Source organism: Trachypithecus francoisi, unplaced genomic scaffold, assembly GCF_009764315.1.
Source record: "Trachypithecus francoisi isolate TF-2019V2 unplaced genomic scaffold, Tfra_2.0 Lachesis_group3, whole genome shotgun sequence".
In the NCBI taxonomy this organism is placed as follows: Eukaryota; Metazoa; Chordata; class Mammalia; order Primates; family Cercopithecidae; genus Trachypithecus; species Trachypithecus francoisi.
This window is the reverse complement of record NW_022681468.1, coordinates 31236578-31262129: the sequence shown is the minus strand read 5'-3', so window position 1 is coordinate 31262129 and position 25552 is coordinate 31236578. Positions and strand designations below refer to the sequence as shown.

The following is a 25552-nucleotide window of genomic DNA, read 5'->3' as shown; positions in this document are numbered from 1 at the left end:
CTTAGCCTGATAACAGAATTAGCCTCCTATTTTTACGCCATTTGCCATACACATTTTCTCTCATTCTCAACTGATATGGGTGGGGGGAGATTTTCAAAAACCGTGATGTTGGTAATTTGTGGATAAACCATGTTTCCATATGCAAGGGTTCACACCAGGGGATTCTGCTCACAGGTATCTGGAGGTCAAATTCGTATGCTTTCTGCCCATCTGAGCCGCTGCCTCTGTCTCTGAGAATAATACACTCTGCAAGAAGGAAAGACGCACAATCAATAGTGCAGTCTTCTCCGCTGGCGGAAGTGTGCTCCCGCGTAAGGGCAGTTGCGCTAAGCAGTGCGTTTGGTGATTGAGAGATTCTCTGCCCCAGATTCTGGTTACTTCTGATTAGTAGCCGTGGACATGGAATTAAGAAAAGGGTAATTGAAGAATCTTTATCGAATCAGACATATACCTTAGAATAAGGCTTTTACTGTTCTAGAAACAATCTTCCAGAAGATGAAATCATCCAAGATTCCCCAAAAATATTTATTTATACAAAGATTTTGAGAGTAATATTCATATTTGTCTTTATACCTCAGTCTATGCGTCTGGGGCCAAGTCACTGTGTGGCACATGTGCAGCTTCCCCGAATGCCTCACATGTTGTAGCACCTGCTTCCAGGAACACCAAATGAACACAGGGTCTTGGAGGGGAAGGGGGGAAGAACCCATAATGCCCCGAGGCTGCATGGAACCACAATCCAGAAATGTGCACCCTGACCTGGAAGGCGTCTAACCAAGTGTCCAAGGGGAAATATGATCAAGGGAGAGGTGAGAGGAGGGACCCAGAGGGCTGACAGGAGAGGGTTGATTCCCACCCTTTGCTTCTGTATTCAGCATATCCAGAAGGCCCGATATAGTTGATGGCCCAGGAACTGCATGACCTGCATTTTCTCCCTGTAGTGACCCATGATGTTAATTGATGTAGAGGACAGTTTGCAAAAGTAATAATAGATTTACCCTTAATCCCAGACAGTATAAGATACAATTCTGGGACTTTGTCTTCGTAACCTGTCTTTAAAAAAAAAAAAATGCTTGTCTTGTATAACATAATCCAGATCCCCTAGAGCAGATTTGGTACAGCAATGAGCAAATCCAACCTCAGATCTGAAGTGTCTTCCAGTCTGGCCCTGACCCGGCCATTCTCTGCCCTTCCTCCTCCCTTCAGGGTAGCCCAAATCCCATTGCCACACAACGTCTCGACTTGCCATCCCTTTCCTCTATCCCCATCCCCTCTGTCTGCATCACAGAAAGTCTGTGTTCTGAAGAGTTCAGCCTTCCTCTAACCAAACCCACACTTTCTTTACCACCATGATTCTCAGAGCCAGCAAGAAAGAAATGTTCCAAAAGGAAACCTCCATCTCAGCCATCTGCCCGGAGCCGAAGGTTGTGGGCTCCAGGCCTCTTGGTGAGGTTTGTTGCTTGTGTGTTTCCCAAGGAGCGGGCAGTCAGGCAGTGGCAGTTCTCTCTCCCCTCTCTCTGTCGCAGGTGGGGTCTCAGCTACATTTACAAGACTTCACCACCATGTTGGAGAGCTGCTCCACCTTGGGAGTCCTCCCAACATAGTACAGGATGGTCAGGGGCTCCAGGTCCTGGGGCACACAGCAAGGCGAGGCAGATGCTTCAGGGTTCAGAGTATTGTACAGTCCCAGCACCTGGGAAGGGACACGTCAGTGAGAGGTTGGAAGGCCAAGCCCCAGGCCTGGAACCCAGGAACTCTCCCAGTTCAAGGGCAGTCCCAGAGGCTGAGCAAGCGCTAGAATGGCCACGGGTGCTCTTTAAAATGAACTGTTGGGGGCCGGGCGCAGTGGCTCACACCTGTAGTCCCAGGACTTGGGAGGCCGAGCAGGCAGATCACTTGAGGTTAGGAGTTTGAGACCAGCCTGGCCAGCATGGTGAAACCCTATCTCTACTAAAAATACAAAAAAATTAGCTGGCTGTGGTGGCAGGCGCCTGTAATCCCAGCTACTTAGGAGGCTGAGGTGGGAGGATCACCTGAACCCAGGAAGCGGAGGTTGCAGTAAGCAGAAATAGTGCTACCGCACTCCAGCCCGAGTCACAGTGAGACTCTGTCTCAAAAAAAAAACAAAGAGGAACTGTTGGAACCTGGTTTGGGTGAGTGAGTAGTTGGGTAGCTGTTGTTCATCTGCAATGACAGAAGCAGAACAACTGCACTTGTTTGGGGTGATCAGTTGAAGCATATGACAGTTACTACACTGATAATTAATTATCTTGGCTTTTTTTTTTTTTTTTTTGAGTCAGTCTCACTCTGTCACCCAGGCTGGAGTGCAGTGGTGCAATCTTCACTGCAACTTCCGCCTCCCGGGTTCAAGCGATTCTCCTGCCTCACCCTCCCGAGTAGCTGGGATTACAAGTGCATGCCACCACACCCAGCTAATTTTTTACATTTTTGGTAGAGACAGGGTTTCACCATGTTAGCCAGGCTGGTCTCGAACTCCTGGCCTTGGGATCCACCCACGTTGGCCTCCCAAAGTGCTGGGATTACAGGCGTGAGCCACCGCGCCCAGCCTATCTTGGCTTTTAAGAAAACAACTCTTATATTGTTCATCCTAGCTGGAACTGATCACTTTGGTGAGAAATGTTCTCACAAAACATTGCCTTGAGCCACTGAGTAAGTGCCAGAGTGTAGGCCCCAGACAGGATGCAGAAATAATGAACTAGAAGGAAACATGCTTCACAAATTACTGCCCTATTTTGGATTCCCCTCGAGGGAAAGATAGACTAGTTTCAGGGGTTGTGGACTCTCGGCTATCTCACTTTCTGTTCCTAGAATTTCAAATTAGCTTCTTGTCCATGCTTCTTGTTGTCTTTCAGAGTAAGTTTTCTACATTCGAGAGGCTGGAATGATCAGAGTTCTTGTAGAAGCCTTTCTGCTTCAGTGTTCTTTGCCAGCCACATGCACATATCTCTGACATAGGGTAACACGTGGCAGTTAATTAATTACTATGGTACAGAGAGCTTTAGATAAAGCAAATTAAAAGGCTGGTTGAAACTATGGTAGGAATTTAAAAGGGCGGAATGTGACGGAGGAGAACTGAGTCAGGGTGCCAAGATCAGAACCTTCACCAGAGGGATTTTACTCACCCCAGACCATCATTCACTCACTCAACATTCAATCCTTCACTCATTCTTTTTAACAAGTGACCTGATCGGTCAGCCCCAGTGCCTCAGATAGCATAAGCCTGCTCCATACCGTGCTGTGGGTTGTGTCTGCACTGCGGAGGTATGGGCAAGGGCCTGAGCAGAAGTTGGCATAGTAGCCCTTAGGTTCATGGACCCACTTCCAGCCCAGATCCTGTCGGAAGTCAATGTAGAGGGGGCGCACACAGCAGTTCTCCTCCAAGTTGCTACAACAAAAAACATTTATAGAAAATCAACTTAAAAAGAAACCACCAATAAAAGAAGCTTCACAAATGCTCTCATATTCTCCCTTGGAGTCCTTTCATGCCATCATAGGTGGCTCCGGTCAGTGGAATCCCAGGTTCAAGGGCATGGGGCAGAAGAAACCAGAAAGGCACATTCATATGTTAAAGACCAGGATCCCAAGGATGTAAGAAACAGAGATAAATGCTGTATGAGGAAGAGTAAAGAGGCAAAGGTGGCCCTGCTCCCTTTTATATCACAAATCAAAGCAGAGCTATAAAGTGCTCCACATAAAACCAAGCACTAAATGTTACTAGCCAACTCAGCTTTGTTGAGGTTGGTTTTATTGTTACCCTCCTAATGTGCACCCCAGCCAGAAATAAATTCTAAGTTTATGCAGCTTGTCTACAATAGTAAGTGACAGATGAGACTCAATCTAAAGGTCATTGCCAAATAAAGCATATCCTTCTATTAGAACCATGGTTCAACAGATCACCCAAATGTGATTATCAGGCCCCTTCAATTCTGTTGCCTACAGAGATCCATTTGGCAGTAATACCCCTTGCCAAGTGGTCATCTAGCCTCTGCTTTAATATCTGCTGAGACCTAGACTTGCTACTTCCAAAGACAGCTATTAGACAAAATCTGGCTTCTTGTGGGTTCCAAGGGTGAACCATGGCAGACACTATTGGTTATCTCTTCAATAACCATTCCTAACCCCCTTCTCCCTTGCCACATCCCATTACAGAGTCTAAAACACCAGGGGTTCCTTTTCCTGGCCTCCCTTGTGAGTAGCAGTGGTCATGTGGCCCAATAATGACCCATCAGACAAGGAGAAGTATGCAGGGGGTAAGCGCAAGTTCTGGCAAAGATATTTGATTATTTATAAAAGTAACAGATGAAAGAAGAAAGCTTCTGGCTCTTCCTCTTCCCTCGTTCCTTCTTGTCTTAAACATGGACAAGATGCCTGAAGCCCCAGTAATCACTTGTGACCATAAGGAAAAGGATGAAAAGCCAACATACTAAACATGGCAGACTGGAAAGAGAGAAAAACTGACTCTTCAGTGGCATCATTAAGCAGCCAGCCCACCCTAAGCCTGCTGCTATCAGTCTCTTATGAACAAGAAATCCACTATGATTTAAGTCACTGGTCAAGAGCATTTGTTCCTAACTGATAGAGACGCATGGAACAAATAAATCTACATGCCAGCCTTCATGGCTGCAGGACAGCTGGCAGCAACTACCTTGCCTCTCCTATACCTTGCTGTTGAGCTGTTCCCCCAGCTCAACATCCCTAGTTTCCCAAGCCCAACCATCCTCATAAGACATGGTTTCCAGATCTAAATATTTCCCAATTCATTCTCCCCAGCTTCATTCAGGCATCCTCTGAGGCCAAATGGACTCACTCATGCTCCTTTTACCTGCAGCGCTTCCCCTCCTGGATCCTTTCATCCCCAAACCTCATCCTTGAAGCCTCTGCTCAAATTCCACACCCTTCTGAAGCCTTTCCTGTGTCCATAGGTAAACTTGTTGCTCCTAATTAAAGCACTTAATCCTTCGGAGCCTCTTATGGGCGTGATCATCTTCTCCCTTTTAGTAGTTGGCATGCATGCTTTCTCCTCCCCTTATAAATGAGCAGTGAAACTGCTCCTAGATAAGAAGCTGGATCTTTTCTCTCTCTGTATTGTGGCTACCCAGTAATTTCTGAATTCGTTTGTAAATTTCTCTAGCTCTAATTTCCCATTCAAATAGAGACCGTTCTGTTTGCCGTCATCCAGTAGCATCCTTGGACCCTTCAGAGGGAACTGAGCACTTCCTTAATGGAAACTCCTACATTAATCTCACACACACACCCTACAAATGCCTAAAACGTGGAAATCATGGAGAGGCTTTGACCAAGCATCTCCAATCCACACTATTTTAGCAACACTCCTCTTCACAGAGTTTTCTTCATTTCCTTCAGTCAGCCCCTTCCAGAGCTAGCCTACAGAAAAACAGTGGGACCCCCAGGAAAACAAAGAGATCTGTCAGAGATTTTCAGTCTTCCTCCTGGAGATGTTTGTGAACAGCATCAGGGACCCCCTGTTGCGTGTGGCTTGGCTCTGGGGCCTGACCTGCAGTAGGCAGGCAGTAGATGTTGGTCCCCACATGGTCCCAGGCTCACCGGAAGCAGTAATTGGTGTCCAAGGCCCGCTTCTTTCTCTGACCCCCCTGGCCCGGGTTGTCGAGCCGGTGTGGGGGAATCATCATGAGGATTAGATGAGGGTTGTGGTGATCCTTCTGCTTCTTGAGGCGCCCCAGATCTCCACGGCCATGGTCATCCTCATTGTCCACGCCTGCAGAAGGGAAGGAAAGCGACAATCTCCTGTCTAAGGAAAGCAGAGCCCTTTGAAGCTGCCTCCTCCCCACGTCTCGTCACTGCCCAGGAGGAGGGGTAGTGCAGTCTGAGAGGGAGGTGTGGGGGACAAGTGCAGCTTAATTCTGATGTCCAGCTGCAGGAAGGGGAAGAGCAGATGGAGAAGCCAGTAACAAAAGAACTCATCATTGTAAGGATGCCCACTGAAAGATGTCCCATGTTCAGATCCCCATACTCCTGTACAGAAATCTCCCAAGGGGCAGAAAGCCCTTGCTGAGATTCCTAGGAATCTTCATGGACCCATGAAGCAATGCTGTTACTAAGTGGGTGCCTACCACATACCTCCGGGTTGTCAGTTTGTTTGTTTGTTAGTTAGTTATTTTGAGACAGAGTCTTGATCTGTCAGCCAGGCTGGAGTGCAATGGCCCCATCTTGGCTCACTGCAACCTCCGCCTCTGGAGTTCAAGAGATTCTCCTGCCCCAGCCTCCCAAGTAGCTGGGATTACAGGTGCATGCCACCATGCCTGGCTATTTTTGTATTTTTAGTAGAGACAGGGTTTCGCCATGTTGGCCAGGCTGGTCTCCAACTCCTGACCTCAAGTGATCCGCCTGCCTTGGCCTCCCAGAGTGCTGGGATTATAGGTGTGAGCCACCGCACCCAGCCCTGGCTTGTCACTTTAGATTTTAGATTTAGAAAATTGGGATGTGAGTTTCCCCTTAAAATGTGAATGGATCAAGATAACGCAGAAGTCCTACCGAAAATGTAAGGTGTCACAACTTAAGATGGCCTGAAAGGGAGCCAAAGAAACAAGACTGTATAATTGTTAATATTCACATTGCACTTAGAGTGTTTGAAGTGTTTTCACTATAAAATTCAGATGAGATAATGAAGCATATGATAAATAGCTTAGCAAACAAGCTCTGGAAAGAAAACCTAAATTCATCAACCCATTTCTTCTGGAAAAAAAAGGAAAAGACTGGAGACTGACTTAGAGTCTCAACTAAATGGAGATCAATTTCGTGAAGGATAGCTGCCAGCTGTTGTCCATCCTCACTGAGGACAGGAACATGAGGAATTAATGTACATAGCTACAGGAGGGGCTCAGATCTCAGGAAGGGGCACCAGATCTGTAAGATAAATGAGAGACCTGGATTACAAATCCCTTTTTCTGAAAATCTTTATAAACAAGATAAGTATTCACTGAAATGGGAAGGTTTCATCCTAAGCTGGCCTGTAGGTAAGGACTCTGAAGGTCCTCTGGGCTCTAAGGGTCTGTGATTACAGTGTCAAACCTTTGGCTTTAAAAAAAAAAAGGCTCTAAAATAGAGCCCATGTGGGGTAAGATCACTGTCTAGCGCTGAGCCAAAAGAGGCCTGCACCTTTTCCTAGACAAGCCGCTGACCTCAGTCAGGCATTCCACAGTTACCCAAAATGGGAATATGAAAGGAAAAGGGAACTTTCCTAAACTCCAGAGATCATCAAGGCTGAGTTCCCTGCAAACATAATGGAAAACCAGAAATGACTCTCAACGACCTCACCATCTCTACCCAAACACCTGGGGACAAACACCCTGAGACTGGAAGCAATCATCCAAACCCAGAGGACCCTGGGCGAGGTCAGGCAGGCCCTGCACATCTGCAAAGCTCAGTCGTCTGGGCACTCATGTTCAGGACAGCCAAAGTTAATTTCTTTTAGGGAGGGGGAAGACAACTCCTATCTGTTGAGTATTTCTGGCACAGTGTTCCTTATTCGTTATCTCATTTAATTGCCTGACAACCCTGTGAAAGAGGAACTCTTATCCCATTTCACTAGGCCCAGAGGCTAGAGGGCTTGCCTACACAGATTCACCACTTACCAGACCATGTTGTCTTCCAGAGGCTAATGCATTCTCTAAGCTATAAGCTGAAAGCTACACTCATTGCTTTTGGGGCAAAGCAGAATTACTCAAGTACAAAATAGTCGGCTATCTCGCTGAAGGAGCTTGGTTTCTTTTCTTGAGGTCTGGTTAGGGTCTCCTGCACTATCCTGTCCCATTAACTCTCCCCGCCCCCGCCCCACTCACCCATCCTACCATACACATTCATTTTGTTACCTTTGAATTTGATTTCCATCACCTCGTGAATGTTTTCCAGGATATCTCCATTGGGCTGAAAGGTGTGACATGGACAGTGAATGCTGATTTCTAGACCTAAGTTGGACTCTGCAAAATAAGACAGAGTTCATGAGAAAAATGCCTCTGTGTGATGGGGAAGTGTACCCACCACCCATGCAAGGGTGAGCCAGGGCCTCTGCTCCTACAGGGACTCATAGGAACTGAGTTCTATGGAGGGTCATAGGAGACAGAAAGCGCCTCCAGAGCTCAGAGTGGACCTTCATGCGCACGTTGCCACATTCCAGGTATTCCTGTTATATTATGAATCACCAAATGGGGGCATACACTAGTGGCCATCATGAAACAGAAGTAGAATAATCATTCCCTTTCAAAGGATGGTATTAAGAGAAAATTGTCACCTACCTACTTGGGGGCAAAAGGACACAGATACAGGAAGGAAAGTAAAAACTCATGCCATCTACGTGGTTTCTGGGAGAGGGGATCGTTGAGCCAACCTACTGAGGAAGGATGAGGGCAAGAGACAGAGGGACTGGAAGAGACTAGGGACAGGGAGTAACTAAAGAGTCTCCAAGCACAGAGACCGTGATTCAAAAGGCCATAAATTCAAAGAGCCACAGGATGTAATGCTGGCAAAAAAATTCAAGTCAGGAACCAATGCTAGAGGCGAGGTCACTTGCAGACAGGAAGCAGAATCCATCTCAGTGGAAGATGCAAGCATTTCTACCAGGGCCATGATTGTGGGTCTAGACAAAGTGGCAGATTCTAGAAGAGATAAGATGAACATCATGGTTACACTGGGCCATATTTTCCCTAAGAAACAAGGACACAATGAGGTAAAAATTACTTGGACATTTCTTCTTTGGGAATCCTTGTTCACCATGATGGGAAGTTGGAATGTGGATTGCTCACCAAGACGAACAGCTTGGGAAGACAGTTGTGAACTTAGAAAACAGCACAGAGGAGATGAGAACTATGGCTGAGGGTCCAGATGACATGAGCGTGGAGACAGTGAGCATGATGAAGCCTGGAGGTGCCAGGGTTTGGTGCCTGACATTCTGATGCAAGAAGGGCAACTCTAGCCCATTTGCCTAGTAGTTGTGGGATCATGAGTTTTGGCAACCAAAATCAAGGAAGCAGGAACTCAGTCAATGAGGTTGAGTGAAGTGAAGGAAAAAGAAAGAAAATGGAAACTCTGCACTGAGACAAGTAATTTTACATGGAAAACCAGGTAGGATCTGGTATCATGTCAATTCTAGTGGGTAAGACTTAATTTGGGAAGCTCTGTTGATCCTGGGGTAGCAGCCAGCTGTGACCAGGTGTAGAAGAAGTCATGGGGGACAGACCTCTCTGGATTCAGGGTCAGCCTCTCAGTGAGTTGATTGATTTGCTGCTCCCTGAGGCCACGTACCATGTGTGTGAGCATCTGGCCTTGGGGACAACCTGGAGTCTTCCTGAAATTGTGCCATCAGGGCAAACCCCAAAGAGTCCGACCTGGCCCAGCAGCCTTCTCATGGACGGAGGGATACAAGCCTACGAGCCTGGAGATTCCCATCAACATTAGGCTGGCTTGGACATCCCAGTCCTACTGGTTAAAACCCAGTGCCTTGGCCGGGCGCGGTGGCTTAAGCCTGTAATCCCAGCACTTTGGGAGGCCGAGACGGGCGGATCGCGAGGTCAGGAGGTCGAGACCATCCTGGCTAACACGGTGAAACCCCGTCTCTACTAAAAATACAAAAACTAGCCGGGCGAGATGGCGGGCGCCTGTAGTCCCAGCTACTCGGGAGGCTGAGGCAGGAGAATGGCGTAAACCCGGGAGGCGGAGCTTGCAGTGAGCTGAGATCCGGCCACTGCACTCCAGTCCGGGCAACAGAGCGAGACTCCGCCTCAAAAAAAAAAAAAAAAAACCCAGTGCCTTTCTTCCATAAACTCCAGAGCCTAACCAGATCCGCTCTACCCCAAGTCAGGGCAACCTCTGGGGCACACTGCGCCTGCTGAGCTTGAAGATCTCTGTTCCAGCAGGTTCGCTCAGTGAGGGAAGGCAGACCAATAAAACAAGGCAGCTGAGACCCAGCTGGAGGAGAAGTGACCGGAGAGGGAAATATGAGGAGTGCCCTCTCCCTGGGTTAAGGCGGCTGGAAGGAGGAGCCAGAGTAGCTGAAATGGGCTACCTAACAACACCGTGTACCTCCTGGTCAAGCTGGTTCAAGGCGGGCTGGAAGAGACCTGGAGTGAGTTCTATGAATCTGTGAATTAGAAAGTCAAGGTGCAGACAGCTATGTTGGGGAGAGTGAGGGTCCAGGGGGTAAGCACGAGAGGGTGGTCTGGCTTGGCCAACATGCTGTATCTAGATAGAGGACTTAGAGATGATAACAACAATCACCAAAATGCATGGAACTTTACTACATATCAAACACTGCTCTAAGACTTTACAAGCACCAACTCATTTAATCTCTATAATAATCCCATAGAGCAAGAACTGTTATCCCCCATTGTACAGATGAGAACACTGAGGCTTAGGGAGATTAAACAGCTTGCCTAAGATATCCAACCAGTGGATAGCAGTGCCAGGATTCAGGCACTGACAGCTTGATGCCTGAGATCCCAAACTCTTGTTAGAGATAAGGAGGGGCAAAGAGGGGGCAACAGAGACCACCAAGGAAGATGCCCACACATTCACCAACAACATGCAAGATGGTTGTTTCCCAGTGTCCCACCTTTCCTGAGCCATGATGCTGAGAAGCTCCCTCCCCAGCCTGCTAGGGGAGACCTGGCCTTGTCTAGCTAGGTGCTGCAGACTATATGAGCAATAGCACGAGGGTATGAGATCTGGGTCCCCAGTGGCCCTAGGAGGCTCCAACCCACTCTGGGACCCAGAATGCAGGCTGGGTACCTGGTACACAAGGGCTCTCAGATGTTTGCTCAATGAATCCAAGACCACATGTGTGACTCAGTTTCCTCATCAATCCACACCACCAACTGCTCCAATTTGGAGTCCTTTGTTGCCTGGTTTGAAGCCATGAACTCTGAAGAGATTCATGGGCTCTCTATAAGCACAAACCTGTGTGATGATTCCCTTGTGGGAAAGGTAGGCAGTATCTGCCTAAGTGGGAACTGAAGGTTCCAATGAAGAACTAACCTCAGAATTGGCAGCCGTGGGGATGGTGGGTGGGGGACCCATAGGTTTTATTACGAAATTATCTTTTTGATGTCTCAGGAGGATGGAAATCATTCTCAATGCAAACTTCTCATTGAGCTCTGCAGCTGTGAAAATAAGAACTCCTTCAAGTGCCCAGGGCTTCAAAGAAATCCAGGTGGAGCTGATCAAAATCAGACAGGGAAGTTAAGAGATTAATTTCCCCAGCCCCTCCTTTCTGTAGCCGTCTGAGTCAGAATTCCCAACAGAGCTGCTGTCGGCAGATCCACGTGGGTTGTCCTAGGCTCTTGCCTTCATGCTCAGTAGGAGGGACAGGATGGAATTCCTGGGTACCCTTGGGACTGGGGCAGGATCTCCAGCCCACCATCTGCCAACTCAGCCACCGGATAATTCCCCTTGGATGGGGAATTTTCTCATTTATGTGACCTGCCTGGGCTCCATGGGTACCAAGCAATGCAAACTCGATGCCTACGGAGCCCAGGCAGGTCACGTGAGAAAATCGAGCCAGCACGTGATGCTAAACAGGAACTACCAGTCTCACTCTTGGGGAACAATAGGGAATAGTGAGGGCTGTGGGTACTGAGGATGCATACCCCATCTAAGGGGTGGCCAGTACTCGTCTCTGATGGGTGGTTACCAGGAAATCTTCCAATTTTTCAAAAACAGCAAGAAGTCCAGGTTTTATGTGAAATCTTCTGACTTAAAACACCCAAAACTGTTGATGACTAGTCAAATCGAAAACAATATGCAGGCCAAATAGTTTGTAATCTCTGCCTTTGAGTTTTAACTCTTAGTTGCCTAAAATACCAAGGACCTAGAAGGATCCACCTGCCTCAGGGACTCTGGGCATCAATATATGGATGGTCTGTGGCTTTATAGCAGCTGATGACAGGAGAAAACCCTGCCCAAGAGGGAGAGAAGGAACAGATGGGACTGCCATCTGTGACCCCAACCCACTGAGCATCAGACCAGGCAGTGCCAGTCAAGGAAAGGGAAAGAAACACAGAGGATGGTGTCATGAGACACCAAAGTTCTCATCCAGACTGGACGACCTCGGTCAAGTCACTTAACTTCTCTCGGCCTGTTTCCTTATTTAAAATAAGAAAAGCTTACTCCTGTAAAACATGGTAAAAACCATGAAGTTCTCTCAAATGCATTTGATCCTTAAAACAACTCTGTGAGGCATGCAGAGGAGGAACCATTGCCTTATTTTCCAGGTGAAGAAAGACAGTGCGTGGATAAGATATTTGGGACATGTGAAGGGTGATACGCCTCTGGGATAGCTCTGCTTGCATGACCACTCGGCCTTTCAAACTTAACTGGCCAGAACAGAACCTGTTCTTCTCCTAGGCCCTCCGTTTCAATAAGTGATACCACCTGGATGTCGAAAAATTTAGAAGTCATCCAGAATGCTCTTGTGTCCTCACACCCCGCACCTAATCAGCCTGTGCTTCTTACTGGCTACCTTCAAAATACAGAACAAATCCATACGATCTTCATATCCACGGCTACCACCCTAGTCTCAGCCTATATTGCTCTCATCTGGGCTGCCACCATGGCTCCTAACTGGTTTTTCTGCCTCTTCCCTTGACCTCCTGGAAACTAGAGGGATCTTTTAAAGATGTCAATCGAATCACCACACCCAGTCCCTCCTCCTGGTAGCTGTTTGAGTCAGAATTCCCAGCAGAGCTGCTGTCAGCAGATCCACATGGTTCTCCTAGGCTCTTGGCTTCACACCCAGTAGAGGGACAGAAAGGAATACCTGGGTACCTTGAGTATCCCCGTCTCTGATTATAGCACTCCCACACTTCTCATCACCCCCAGAATAAGTCCTGAAACCTCGCCATGACCTGATGATGTTCTAAATTAAATGGACTGGGCATGGTGGCTCACGTCTATAATCCCAGCACTTTGGGAAGCCAAAGTGGGTGGATCACTTGAGGTCAGGGGTTTGAGACCAGCCTGGCCAACATGGTGAAACCCCATCTTTACTAAAGATACAAAAAAAATTAGCCAGGTGTGGCAGCGTGCGCCTGTAGTCCCAGCTATTCAGGAGGCTGAGACATGAGAATCGCTTGAACCCAGATGGCGGAGGTGCAGTGAGCTGAGATTGCACCACTGCACTCCAGCTTAGGCAACAGAGTGAGACTCAGTCTCAAGAAATAATAATAATAATAATAATAATAAATTACATGGCCCCAGCAACCTCTCTGACCACCTCCCCTCCTCCTCCCTACCCCAGCTCAGCATGCTCCAGCCACACCAATCTGTTTGCTGCTGCTGCTGCTCGAACAAATCAAGCTTATTTCCACTTGAGGGCCTGGGCCTCACTGTTGCCTTTGCTTAGCACATCCCTTATTCTGATCTTCATGGGCTGACTCCTTATCATTCAGATGTCAATGCAGGAATTTCTTCATCACAGAGACCTTCCCTGTTGGACCCCACCCAATCATTATCACATTGCCCTCTTTCCATTTCTCATGGTTCCTATCCCTGTGGCTGCATCCCCAGGGCTGGTTTACAGGGAGCACTTAATAAACATTAATTGAGTGAATGAATGGAGGATACTCAGTGGCAAAGCTAGGGTTTGAACCCAGATCTTTGACTCCCTTAATTCTGTCCTCTTCCCTCTGTTTCATGGAGGACTAAGGGACCTGAGGTTCATTCTGAAATGTTCTTCCGAAGGGTCCACCTACCTCTTCTCAACAGCCACTCACGCACTGTGTCAGTGACATCAAAGGACAGCCACTCGGCAGTGCCCCGTGTGGGCAGATTCTTGCCACCGATATAGCGCTGTTTGGCAATGTGCTCATCCGGCCGAAGGATCTACAGGGCAGAGAAAGGAGTGAGTACTAGAGGCCATGACAGAGTGCCCCAGAAGATGTCACAGTGCAGAGCACAGGTGAGGGAGCAATAAGAAACCAGTGGTTCCTGAATGCCATGGTCCCGAGCGCCTTAGCTAACTCTTAAGTGTTTTAATGACAGACACGGATACAGAAACGAAGGCTCAGAGAAGCCAGGATTCAAACCCAGGTCTGCCAAACTCTGCACCCAGTGGTGCCCTGATATGGCAAAGGAACTGGCTTTCTCGTAGGTGTGGTTTCTGCTCCTAGAGAGGAGTTACCTGGAAGAGCTCGATCCTCTGCTCATTCCGCTTAGAGCTGGGGTTGGGCACCCGCAAGACCCGGAATTCTGCTCGGAACAGGTTGGTTCTATTTTTCTCCACTGAGGACACATTGAAGCGGAAAACCTTGGAGGTAATTCCTTTGGGGCAGACAGCCAGTTCGTCTAGGAGATAAAGCAGAGCAGAGGGCACAGCATGAGTGAGACATGCAGGAACAGTGTGCTGCCAACGGACAGGCACCAAGTGGCCACCGTCCTGCCTGCCACCTCCCTAGAGGCTTGAGGTCTCAGACCTCAAGGTGGAAATACGAGGAAGATTCTTGGTGGCCCTAGAATCACACACAGTCCTGAGCAAGGAGCAATGTGGCCTCAGAGCTCCACGACATGGCACTAGAGACTGGCCAGTCAAATCTAATTGCCCCCTCCTCCCACTGCCTTAAAATCTCAGTTCTGGTAAGTTCTCCAACCTGTTTTTCCTACTTTTTGAGAAAATACTGATTCTACATTTTTGTTTGTTTTGTTTTTTCTTCCTTTTTGTGGAGAACAGGGTCTCACTATATTGCCCAGGCAGGTCTCGAACTCCTGGGCTCAAGCTATCCTCCTGCCTCTACCTCCCTGAGAGCTGGGATTACAGGCGTAAGCCACCGTGCCCGACCTAAGAAAATACTGATTCTAGAAAGATATCAGCAACCTAGTAGTTTACATATCTTACAACTAGTTGATTTATTCCTGTGTTTGTTCATCTGGGCATCCATTCATTTATAAAAAATGTATTGAGCAGCTACTATATGCCAAGCATAGTGCTAACACTGGGAAGCAAAACGTGAACAGACACAACCCCTGCCTTCAAGGGGATTAAAATCCATTTATGCCTAGTGTTCCATTATTGGAATGCTAAGCATGTGGGAGTGATTTATATCCTACTGCTCAAGGTCATCCCCAAGGTCTGACTTCAAAATTCAAAAAATTGCAGCCTCGGGCTTATGGGTTAATATCCAAGTGGGGGGTATTAATACATGGGCCCAAATAACAGGACTAGAGAGAAATAATAGGACAGAGTGCCCCGGAAGATGTCAAAATGCAGGAGCACAGGTGAGGGGAGTGACAGGAAACCAATGATTTTCAGAGAAGTCCAGGGGTTGGTTGCTGCAGGAAATCAAAGGAGGGAAACGGCAGGGAGCACTTCATGGAAGAGGTGAAAATTGAGAGGATTTGAGGATGGGGAGGAACGTGGAGTGACTGCTGGAAGCAAAGGCAGGGAAGGGAGGAAATGCAAATGAGTAAGAGGGACTCGAAGCAGCAGGTGGCAGCCAGGTGAGAAACGGCAAGATGGTAGACTGGGGTCCACCTGTCAGACTAAAAGGTTAAATTTTAACCCATTAACAGTAGGGAGTCACTGAAAGTGTTCAAGCAGTGCAGTGACATCTCAATCTCGTGTTTTAGACTCAATAAAGCCGGGCTGATATAGCAAAGAGCCCACATCATGGACCTGGCGGAAACACAGATGCTTCCTCCATTGGCTCCTTTCTCTTTCCTTGACAGTACGCGCTATGCCAGACGCTGTCACCTGCTGGCCTCTTCATCCCTGTCCACAAAACATGGGCAGCCAATGCTCTTTCTCACCCCTCTGAGCCAGAGAAAGAGAAAGAGCCTGTCTTTTCTCTGCTCCTGTACACTTGACAACCTCAAGGTCTGAGCAGTATTCACACCCAGAGAAAAACTTTCTGCACAAATGGTAACAATAGCCCGAGGCTGAAATTCAAGCTCATAGACCCAGATTCCACACATAATGGACATGGCTGGAATGAGCTTATAATCACCCCGAGGGGTGGTTGAGGAAGTCACGGACAAGGCAGGAAGGATCAGAGGCCTGGAAACAAGCAAATGCGCTACTGATCTTTAGGGAAGGATGAGTGAATGTTTCTGGAAATTGCCATCTGGTGGGCCGGACACTAATTCTTAGAAAATTAATGGAACAGATGTTAGGAAAACAAATGTGTGAATGCTATCTAATGAAGCCCTGATTAATAATTGGCTTTGAAGGAACAGATACTGCCAATGATTCCCTAAACCATTTCAGATAGAACCAAGGAGAGAAGTCAGTGATAGCTAAGTAATGTGTAAGTTTACAAGTTTGTAATACTCTGAATGTGGATAAGCTACTTGCATTGGCAACCCTATCAAGGACAACAGAGCTGGGTCTTGAAGGAGCTGTTATCGATACGGCTTCAGTTACAATAGTACCTCCTGGCAGGATCGCTTGAGCTTGGGAGGTCCAGGCTGCAGTGAGCCGTGATTGTGCTACTGCACTCCAGCCTGGGCAACAGAAGGAGATTATGTTTCAAAAAAATAATGATAATAAAGTAAATAAATAACACACCACCAGTGACTACAAGAGGAATAAAGTCAGTGCAACATGAACCTTGCTGTAAAAAGAAGGGAGACGGGGCAGGGCACAGTGGCTCACACCTGTAGTCCCAGCACTCTGGGAGGCCGAGGTGGGTGGATCACAACGTCAGGAGTTCGAGACCAGCCTGACCAACATGGTAAACCCTGTCGCTACTAAAAATATGAAAATTAGCCAGGTGTGGTGATGTGCGCCTGTAATCCCAGCTACTCAGGAGGCTGAGGCAGGAGAATCGCTTGAACCCAGGAGGCAGAGGTTGCAATGAGCTGAGATTGCGCCACTGCACTCCAACCTGGGTGACAGAGGGAGACTCCATCTCAAAAAAAAAAAAAAAGAAAGGAGATGGAAAATGGCACTTGCTGGTGAGGACGGTCACAGTGGGTCAAGGCAGTGGGAAGCCAGGAGATGGAGAAAGTTATGAGCTAGGAGAGTTCTCAGGACACCCTAGTGGCTGTCCTCTTTGGTTTCTTCCAGCCTAATCTGCTCCCCAAGATGAACTCCTCCTGAGGAGAATTTTAAGGTTTCAAAAAAGAGGTGGGAAAGGTCATTTTCTATTACTGGGATGTATAGCTTTCCAATGAGTTAGAAGGTACATTAGGAGTCATGTAGTGCAACCCTCTTCAGAGGGAGAAATGGCTGTCCAGAGGGTCTTGGCCACAGTCACTCAGAAGTTAGCTGACACAAGCAATTTGATGCTAGCAAGCAAAGCCTGGACATAATTGCTAGTGATTAAAAAAGAATTGGCACCGGGGCAACATGGTGAAACCCTGTCTCTACTAAAAATATAAAAATTAGCCAGGCATGATGGTGCATGTTTGTAATCCTAGCTACTCAGGAGGCTGAGGCAGGAGAATCGCTTGAACCTGGGAGGTCGAGGTTGCAGTGAGCTGAGATTGCGTCACTGCACTCCAGCCTGGGCGACAGAGTGAGACTCCGTGTCAAAAAAAACGAATTGGCAGCCAGGCACGGTGGCTCATGCCTGTAATCCCAGCCAGCACCTTGGGAGGCTGAGGTGGGCGGATTGCTTGGGCTCAGGTGTTCGAGACCAGCCTGGCCAACATGGTGAAACCCCATCTTTATAAAAAATACAAAAATTAGCTGGGCGTGTTGGCACACGTCCGTTATTTCAGCTACTCGGGAGGCTGAGGTGGGAGGATCACTTGAGCCCAGGAGTTCAAGATCAGCTTAGACAACATAGGGAGGACCTATCCCTATTATTTAAAATTAAAAATTTTAAAGGCTGGGAACAGTGGCTCATGCCTGTAATCCCAGCACTTTGGGAGGCCGAGGCAGGTGGATCACTGGAGGTCAGGAGTTCGAGAGCAACCTGGTCAACATGGCGAAACTCTGACTCTACTCCAAATACAAAAATTAGCGGGGCATGGTGGTGGGCACCTGTAACCCCACCTACTCGGGAGGCTGAGGCACGAGAATTGCTTGAACCCAGAAGGCAGAAGCTACAGTAGCTACAGTGAGCCGAGATTGCACCAGTGCACTCCAGTCTGGGTGACAAGAGTGAGACTCTGTCAAAAAAATTAAAATTAAAATTAATTTTAAAAAAGAATTGCCTGGGAGATCAAAGAAAATGTAAATACAATCTTCTTGACAATCAAATTCACTGAATAATGATGCTTTAAGTAATCTGTGGAATGAATCATAGTGTAAATAAATAAGCAAAATGTAATAGCACCATCTTATGTTTTCTCGAGTTTTTATTACTTCATGTGACCTTCTAACAACCCTTGAGAAGGAAAACATGTAAAATTTATCACTTGACAAATGAGAAAAATGAACCTCAAAAAGTTAAATGGCTTTCCCAAGGTCATATAACTAGAAGGTGGCGGAGATGGGGTTTGAACCCAGGTCTTCTGAACACACCTCATTTATTGAAGCAGAGACTCTGGAAGCTAGGAGGGATCTGGGCGATCATCTAGTGAAGATGGTTTCATCGACAAAATATGGCAAGATTCCACTAAATGGGCCTAGAACGTCAACCTATGCCTCAGATAATGACCCACTGCAAACCAGTTTGTGGTTTTTAAGCCATGCCTCTGCAGAACACTAGCATTATTGAGAACTGGACTAGGGGGTCCCACTATTACAAATTAAATCTTGAGCAACTTTTTCCATCGCACAGGAAAATGTATATTGGTGAATGCCATTTTCTCTATCTTGTTTTACGGGGCAAAACATAAGCAAAGAATATTCATGTAGAGTATGCATGGAAAAACCAGGAAATAGCTGACCATGTTTAGTTAACTGCCTTTTAAAATGTGTTCGGACACCTGGGGCTGCTAGGTGTGCCTTTGCTTGTATATATCATTTTTTGCTGGTTCCAGTGAAGGGACTGTATTTATCAGTGTGGCTGTACTTCTCTACCCTGGCTGCACGTTAGAATCACCTGGAAAGCTTTAAAAACAAACGATGCCTGGACCCATTCCCCAGCAGTTCTGACTACACTGGAGTGAGTGCGGTCCACAACATATTTTTTTAAGATCTCCAGATGATTCCAGTGTGCAGCCAGGGTTGAGAACCACAGATTATAATGTGCTGCAAAGGGCACCATAGCTTCCAGATGTTCTGGAAGTTTGAGAAACCACTGCTTTAATGGTGTGTGTGAGCTTTCTATTGATTAACCTTTAAATAAATTAGACGTGTTGCTTTGCTGATGGAACACCTTTAAAAATTTTTAGTTAGAAGCCCATAAACATTTTAAGCCCACGTTAAAAATTGGAATACTTCACAGAAAGATCCAGATTTTCTTCTCTTCTGGGACATGGGAAGAACTAATCAAGCTGGACCCACAGTCCTCAATGCAAGACCCAGCAAGAGCTGAGGCTGGCTGCTGCTTTGGCTGGGCACGTGGGCTCCAGGTCCTCTCCCTCTCCCTGTCTCACACACCTTACTTTCTTCCTGACCCCAAGACCAAGTGTCCTGGTGCAGCTGATCACTACACCGTGGCTTTTCTTCCAGATCATTTGCGTTTCCTGCTGGGTTTCTGTAGGCACTTGTGTTTGCCATCCCTCTAAGAAAAGGTTTTGCCCTAGTTCCCTGAGTCTTAAGCTTCAGTGTGCTTAAGAATCCATAAGGAGCTTGTCGAAAATACAGATTCCCCAAGACTCCACCCCTCAAGATTCTGATTCTGTAAGGGTGGGTAGGACCAGGGAATCTACATTTACCTCCAGCTTCCTCTGGACCACACTTGGAGAAGTGCTGACCCCTACTGTGCAGAGGGCGTTGGTCCTTGGAGCAAATGATTTTCAGCATAATTCTCAGAATAAACAAAATCTACACTTAGCAGCCAGAGAAGAAAGACTAAAATATCGAGTTTTCTCTTTGCTGAGAAACTCCGGATTTGCCGGTTGTCTTAGCGCTGCCCTTGGCTGAAAACAACAAGTCTCTGAACAGACACAGATAATTACAAGCCAGAAGATAAAACAACACCTACATTGGTGATATCTTTGTAAGAGGGATGGCAACAGAAGTAAAAAAGCTGTGCCCTTTCCCATCACGTGGGGTCGGAGAAACTCTCTACTCCCTCCCCACAGTAAAATCCTGGAGAATTAGAGAAGGGATTACAGAGTCTTGCCCATAGTCCCCAGTAGGGGCTGTGCTGATTCATCCCAGATGGAATTATAAAATTCTTTCAGCTGAAAAGGAGTTTGGAAATCATCTCTGACTTTACAGCTGGGGAAACTGAGGCTCAGAGAGGTCACTTTTATGTAGCTGCAGTTGCTTAACCTGCTTGAGACTTCTTCATTAAATAAAGAAAACTCTTTCATTAAATTAGGGAGAACATTTGTGGCAGTATGAATCTCCCAGGCAAAAAAAAAAAAAAAATTGCAGAGCTAAGAAAGAACAAATCTGGTTATCTTTATGCAATCTGCCACCTGGGTTACTAAGATAGTAACTCCTGACCTCTCCTGCTTGGTCCAACATGTGATTCATTTATGTTACAAATCAAAGTTCTACTGAACCCTAAAGGTTAAAGGTAGCACTTACAATGTGTATTTTACGTATCCATGAGTGCTTAACTACATGTGTCGTGCAGGCAGAATGTCTAGGTTAGGGTGCCGACTCTTTTTGGACAAATTACTTAAGCGATTCAGGTCTCAGTTTCTTTATCCATAAAACAGGGAGATAAATTTGTTTAGGAAAAGGCCTTCCTCTCTGCTCTCACCTTGGTGCCCTTTCTCCTGCACCACTAAAAAGTATTTCCTCTTTCATTTTCCTCTCCAGGAACCTCCGTCTCCTTGCCCTGGCTCCTACTGTCACTTTCCTTCGAATGCATGTTCACTGGGTCAGGGAGGTGGCCAGAAGTGAGGAAATATGGAAGAGAACATGATCTCATGACCTCCCCGCAGAGGATCTGGCATCGAGACCCTGCTGTGCCCCACCACAGACCTGGTGTCACCTCTGTCTGCCCTCATGAGTTAAGGACAGGCTTCCTTTCCCCCACCCCCCGCCCCGCCGCCTCGCAAGCCCCTGATGATGGCTCTCTGCTCCTGCTTAGCACCTGCCCACTGCCTTCTTTATAATTAGTGTGCCTTGTGTGTCTGCCTCTCTGGGGTGGGCTCAGCACCTGACCAGCTGCAGGGCGGGCCCAGGTCTGTCTGCTCAGCCTCCAAGTCACCTCCAACAGCTGCAGAGTCTGCCTGCTTCCGGTTTGCACCTGTGAGCCTCATAGCATTGCGTGTTGGCTCCTCCCCAGCATCCTGAACAGCATCCTGCTCGCTGTGCTGGGTTGCCCCAGGCCAGACTATTGCTCCATAGCCCCACAGCCACTCCCATCTGCTGCAGGTCTTGGTACTGCAGCCTGGAAGCTGCCCAGCATCTGTGGGGCCCTGCCTGGGATTTTCCCAAGGCCATCTGCTATTTGTGCCTTGAGTCTGCACAAAATCAATGTCCACTTGCACCCGCGTGGCCTTGCCTCCACGTGGCTCATTCATTCTCAGCTCAGGATTCCAGGCTGGGGGGGGGGTCCTCGTGACTCAGGATCCCTCCTCCCTTGGACTCCTCCTGCTGACCCAGCCCATGAAGGTCTGAGTCCTGCCCTCTTTCCCTGGACTCTCCTCATGCCTCTCCTGTCGGCCTCAGATTTCGACCTTCCTCTGATGCTTGTGGTCACTATCTCCTGTGTTGGTGGGTTCCCAGGGAGTTGGAGCCTTGGCTATCCAGCTGCCAGGTGCCTCTGGGAACTGTGGGCCTCTGAGTCAGCCCCACCCAGAGACCCTGGGCAAGGAGCACTAGCTCTGCCTCGGCCTCCAGCCACCGCCCCCACACGGCAGCCACATCCTAAAGAAAGGCGCTCCAGGCAGCCACAGGAAGCCGGAGCGGGAACCCCTCGCCAGTAACCACAGGCTCCTCTGCTTGGCGTGGAGCCGTGAACAGGGCCTTTGCATCTCCAGCCAGAGCTGGTCCACCCATTGGTACCCACTCCTGTTACTTCTCTCCAGCCAGGTTCCTTTCACCCCTTGCTGTGTGCTCTGCTGACCACCCTCCCCTGCCTGCCAATTCCATCCCACACCCTCCACCCCTCTCCCAGGTGGGCCTGGGCTGAGGTAGTCAGGGCGGCGAGGACACCTGCTGGTAGGAAAAGCAAACAGAGCTGCTCCCGTAGTCTATGGCCCACGAGTGGCTCACATTCCTCTTTCCTGGGCTGTCAGTTTCTCAACATCTGCCAAATTTCTCTCTCTTGTATTGAGGTTTTTAAAATCCCCTTCAGTAAACACAGATGACTTCCACACGTGTACAAACACACACAGACATCTCACCCAGAAGCCGCCCGGCTCCTCCGTGCAGACGGAGCCTCCTGGGACAGCAGGCTCCCAGACATATCCCCCCCACACCGTGCACCCACTGCCACCCCTCCACCCGCTCTCCCGTGACACGCAGACACAAAGGGCGCCAGCCTCCCTACGCATCCAGAGCCAAAACCCGCTCTCCCCGTGCCCACTGGCCTGGAGGGCGCCCATTTTGAGCACATGAGGTCTGTCTATGCACAAGACTGCATGTCGCCCTAAAGTACACGGCCCTGGGAGCATTCGTGCATACCCTCTCCCCTCCACACACACAGCTCACGTGGGTCTTGTGGGTCACGTGGGTGGGGTAGACCAAAGGGCCCAGGCAGCAAGAAGCTGTCTCTTGCCTGGGCTTCAAAAAGCTTGACAGACATTAATTTGGGGCAGGTACTCTTCTTCCCAACAACTGGAAAAACTGAGACGGAGACGTGTCACAATGAGTTGTGAAAAGCAGGGAGAAGACCGAGGTCTCCACACTGAGAACTGTAAGGGCTCCTGACAGAGCCGGCCTTCCCCTTTATGGCACCCAGATGCTTACAGTTACTGATACGATCGCATGTGCAAGAATACATATGTTTCCCTGGACAGCACAATGTAATTCCAAATTAAAATCAGTCAAGGATGTGATGTGAGTTCAGCAAGCCGCTCAGCTCCAGAGCTCCTGGCCTCCCAGAAGCACCGGCTCTTAACAGAATGGCTCTATGTCCTTCCCCACCCACCTCCCCAGCCCCAACGGAGGAGCATCGCACCTCCTGAGCCTTGGAGCTGGTGAATCCTGGGGCACCCTGCTGTGTGGCCAGCACTAGGCCCCCCTCTGCAGAGCTCCCAGCTTCAGTTCAGACCCTCCAGAGCAGACACCCCAGCAAGAATTTGGACTTACTGTGCTCCGCCAGCCCCTGGATCATGTCGAATTTATGGATTTCTTTGGCATAGTATTCCGACTCGGTGTTTTCCTGGGTGCAGCCTTCCTCCCTCTCCCCATGCATCTCTTCCAGCAGCTCCCGGGTGCTGTTGTAAAGGGCCAGGACCTGATAGGGGACGTGGGTCATCACCGTTGGCTCAGGGGGGCTGGTGAGCCTGAGCTTGCTCAAGATCTGTCCCCTAATGGCTTCCACCCTCTTCTTCTTGATGTGGCCGAAGTCCAAGGTGGTGCAAGTGGACAGAGAGAGGCTGACCGAGGCAAAGTTCAGCAGTGCCAGGACCACCAGAGCCCTTTGCAAGTGCATCTTCATGTGTGAGCTGGGAAGAGGAGCCAGGGGGATGGCGAGGCCTGGAGAGGAAGAGACCCCAGCAGACGTGCAGAAGGAGGGAGGAAAACCAGGCGGCCTCCCCAGATCCCAAAGACTGAGGCTTGGCAAGAAGGTGCATGAACTCACTGCACTGCGAGAGCTTCAGGACTTCCAGGAAGCGCTGGCAACCCTGAGGACGAAGAAGCGGACTGTGTGCCTTGTAGCGCTGGGATTCTTGTCCATGTGTCTAAACAGGTTTTGCTGGGCTCTGACTCCCAGCAGGCCAGGTGGAGGGCAAGCAGAGGGCTGGGAGGGGTGGCAAGGCAGCTGGGAGTGGGAAGGGAGCTGGAGTTTTTCCTTAGGTAAAAATAAATAGAGCGGATATCTGATATTGCCAAACGCTGCTTGGCGATGGGGAGAAAGTGGGTATTTTAAAGAAGGAGCAGAAGGACCATGGCTGGGTCCCAAAATCAAAATCCTTGCCTTGCCTTGAAGGAAAATAAGAAAAGAGAATGGAAAAGAAAAGGGGGGGAAAAAGGTAAAAAAAAAAAAAAAAAAAAAGTCAGATCACCAGTGAGTAGGTGGGGAGAGGCAGGGCCGGGCAGTTGCTGGCCCAGCTAAAGGTGGGGGCAGTACAGGACACACTTGTCTCTCAGGCACTCCATTCATGCTTTCTCTTTTGTTTACACTTCCTCGGGGGCTTTCTAAATGACTTTGTTCACGCTGCCTCTCGTCTTCATTGGCTGGGGTGTGGGGTTATGTGCATTGGAAGGCAGGGAGGCAGGCCTCTGAGCGCAGCAGCCTCAATCATCCACTCAGACGCCCAGGGTCACCAGCACCTCGGCTTGTCTTCTGCCTCGGCCATTGCTTCTGTCCCCTGCTTCTCTTTAAAAAATAAAAAGGAGAAAAATAAAATAAAATAGAAGCCAGTTCACGGCACGCCTGCTCCGGAAAGCTGTTATTCCTTCTCTCGCACGCCTCTTCCCCTGTCTCTGCCTCTCTCGCTCATTCCCTTGGACTTGACTCTCTGCTTCCCTCCCTTTCTCTCTCTCCCTCTCCCTCTCGCTCCTCTCCCTCTCTCACACACACACATGCACACACACTGCTTTCTCTATTTCTCTCTGCTGAAATTTTATACCTCCCTCCCATGACGTCTCTGGCCTGGGGTGGGGGAGGGAGGGACCAGCGCACGCAGCCTCTTTTGCTGCACGATGTTAATGTTTTAAACAGGCACAGGAAAAGCCGAGCCCATTTGAAAAATACGTTGCGAGTCCTCTCGTTCGACGTGGTAGCTGAACTTTTTTTCCCCTCTTGGAATCACTCCTGCTACACGTTGGCTGTTTTTCTGGAAAGTTACTCCGATGAGCCCCCTCCCTCCATTTCCCCCAGCCCCGGCGCCCTCTCGCCAGCTGTTAGTCCGCGCCGTCCGCGGCCCGCGTCTACTCTCCCTCCTGGTCCCCCGGTCCCGGGGTCGCCCCCTGGCCAGGCCCGACCCAGGGCAGGGTCCGCAGAGGGCGCGGGACCCGGTAGGGGCGGCCGTGCCAGCCTCGTGGAGGGGACTCCCGGCCTGCGAGCCAGGTCGGAGGGTCAGCGTCCGCTCCGCGGCGATCCTGGCCGGATTCTTCATTGACAAGATCGGAGTCGGGAGGCGGGCAGAAGCCTGGAGATGCTCCAGGGGCAGTGAAAAATGGTGGCGTTTTCCGGAAGATCGAGGGTGCCCTCTGGCGAGGCGAGGCCGCCAGTGAAGGAGCTCGGCTCGTCGGGAGCCGGGGAGGCTCGGGGCCTGGGGCTGGGGGGGTTGGGGGGCTCGGGGGCGGGAGAAGGGGCTGCAGTAGAGAGCGAGAAAAACAAGACCCGGTCCCCGACGAATCGCCTCCCTCTCGATCCCACGTGCGCTCGTGCGCACCTCTCCCTCCCCAGCCGCTGCTCCGGAGCCGCTCTCGCAG

At 49.1% G+C, this 25552-nt stretch overlaps 1 protein-coding gene across 2 annotated transcripts; it reads right to left on the bottom strand.

Moving 5' to 3' along the window:
- Positions 1-449: 449 nt before the first annotated feature.
- Positions 450-25230, bottom strand: TGFB3 (transforming growth factor beta 3). 2 transcript variants are annotated; one of them, XM_033187346.1, is made up of 8 exons: positions 24745-25230; positions 23258-24491; positions 14171-14334; positions 13743-13872; positions 7872-7979; positions 5587-5758; positions 3253-3406; positions 450-1693 (listed from the first exon to the last, which is right to left on the bottom strand). In XM_033187346.1, the coding sequence occupies exons 2-8, from the start codon at positions 23607-23609 to the stop codon at positions 1535-1537; spliced, it is 1239 nt and encodes a 412-aa protein (XP_033043237.1). In that variant the 5' UTR covers positions 23610-24491; positions 24745-25230; the 3' UTR covers positions 450-1534. The 2 variants fall into 2 exon arrangements, with proteins under 2 accessions (XP_033043237.1, XP_033043236.1); XM_033187345.1 differs by having other exon boundaries at positions 23258-25230.
- Between the last annotated feature and the right edge of the window lie 322 nt (positions 25231-25552).

What these genes read in the sequence shown, in the direction of transcription:
- TGFB3 (XM_033187345.1), bottom strand. Translation starts at nt 23,609, where the DNA reads ATGAAGATGCACTTGCAAAGGGCTCTGGTGGTCCTGGCACTGCTGAAC. An exon ending in GATGGAAATCAAATTCAAAG is followed by an intron (nt 5,759 to 7,871) that starts GTAACAAAATGA and finishes TCCCTTCTGCAG; the next exon opens with GCGTGGACAATGAGGATGAC. An exon ending in GACACCAATTACTGCTTCCG is followed by an intron (nt 3,407 to 5,586) that starts GTGAGCCTGGGA and finishes TTTTTGTTGTAG; the next exon opens with CAACTTGGAGGAGAACTGCT.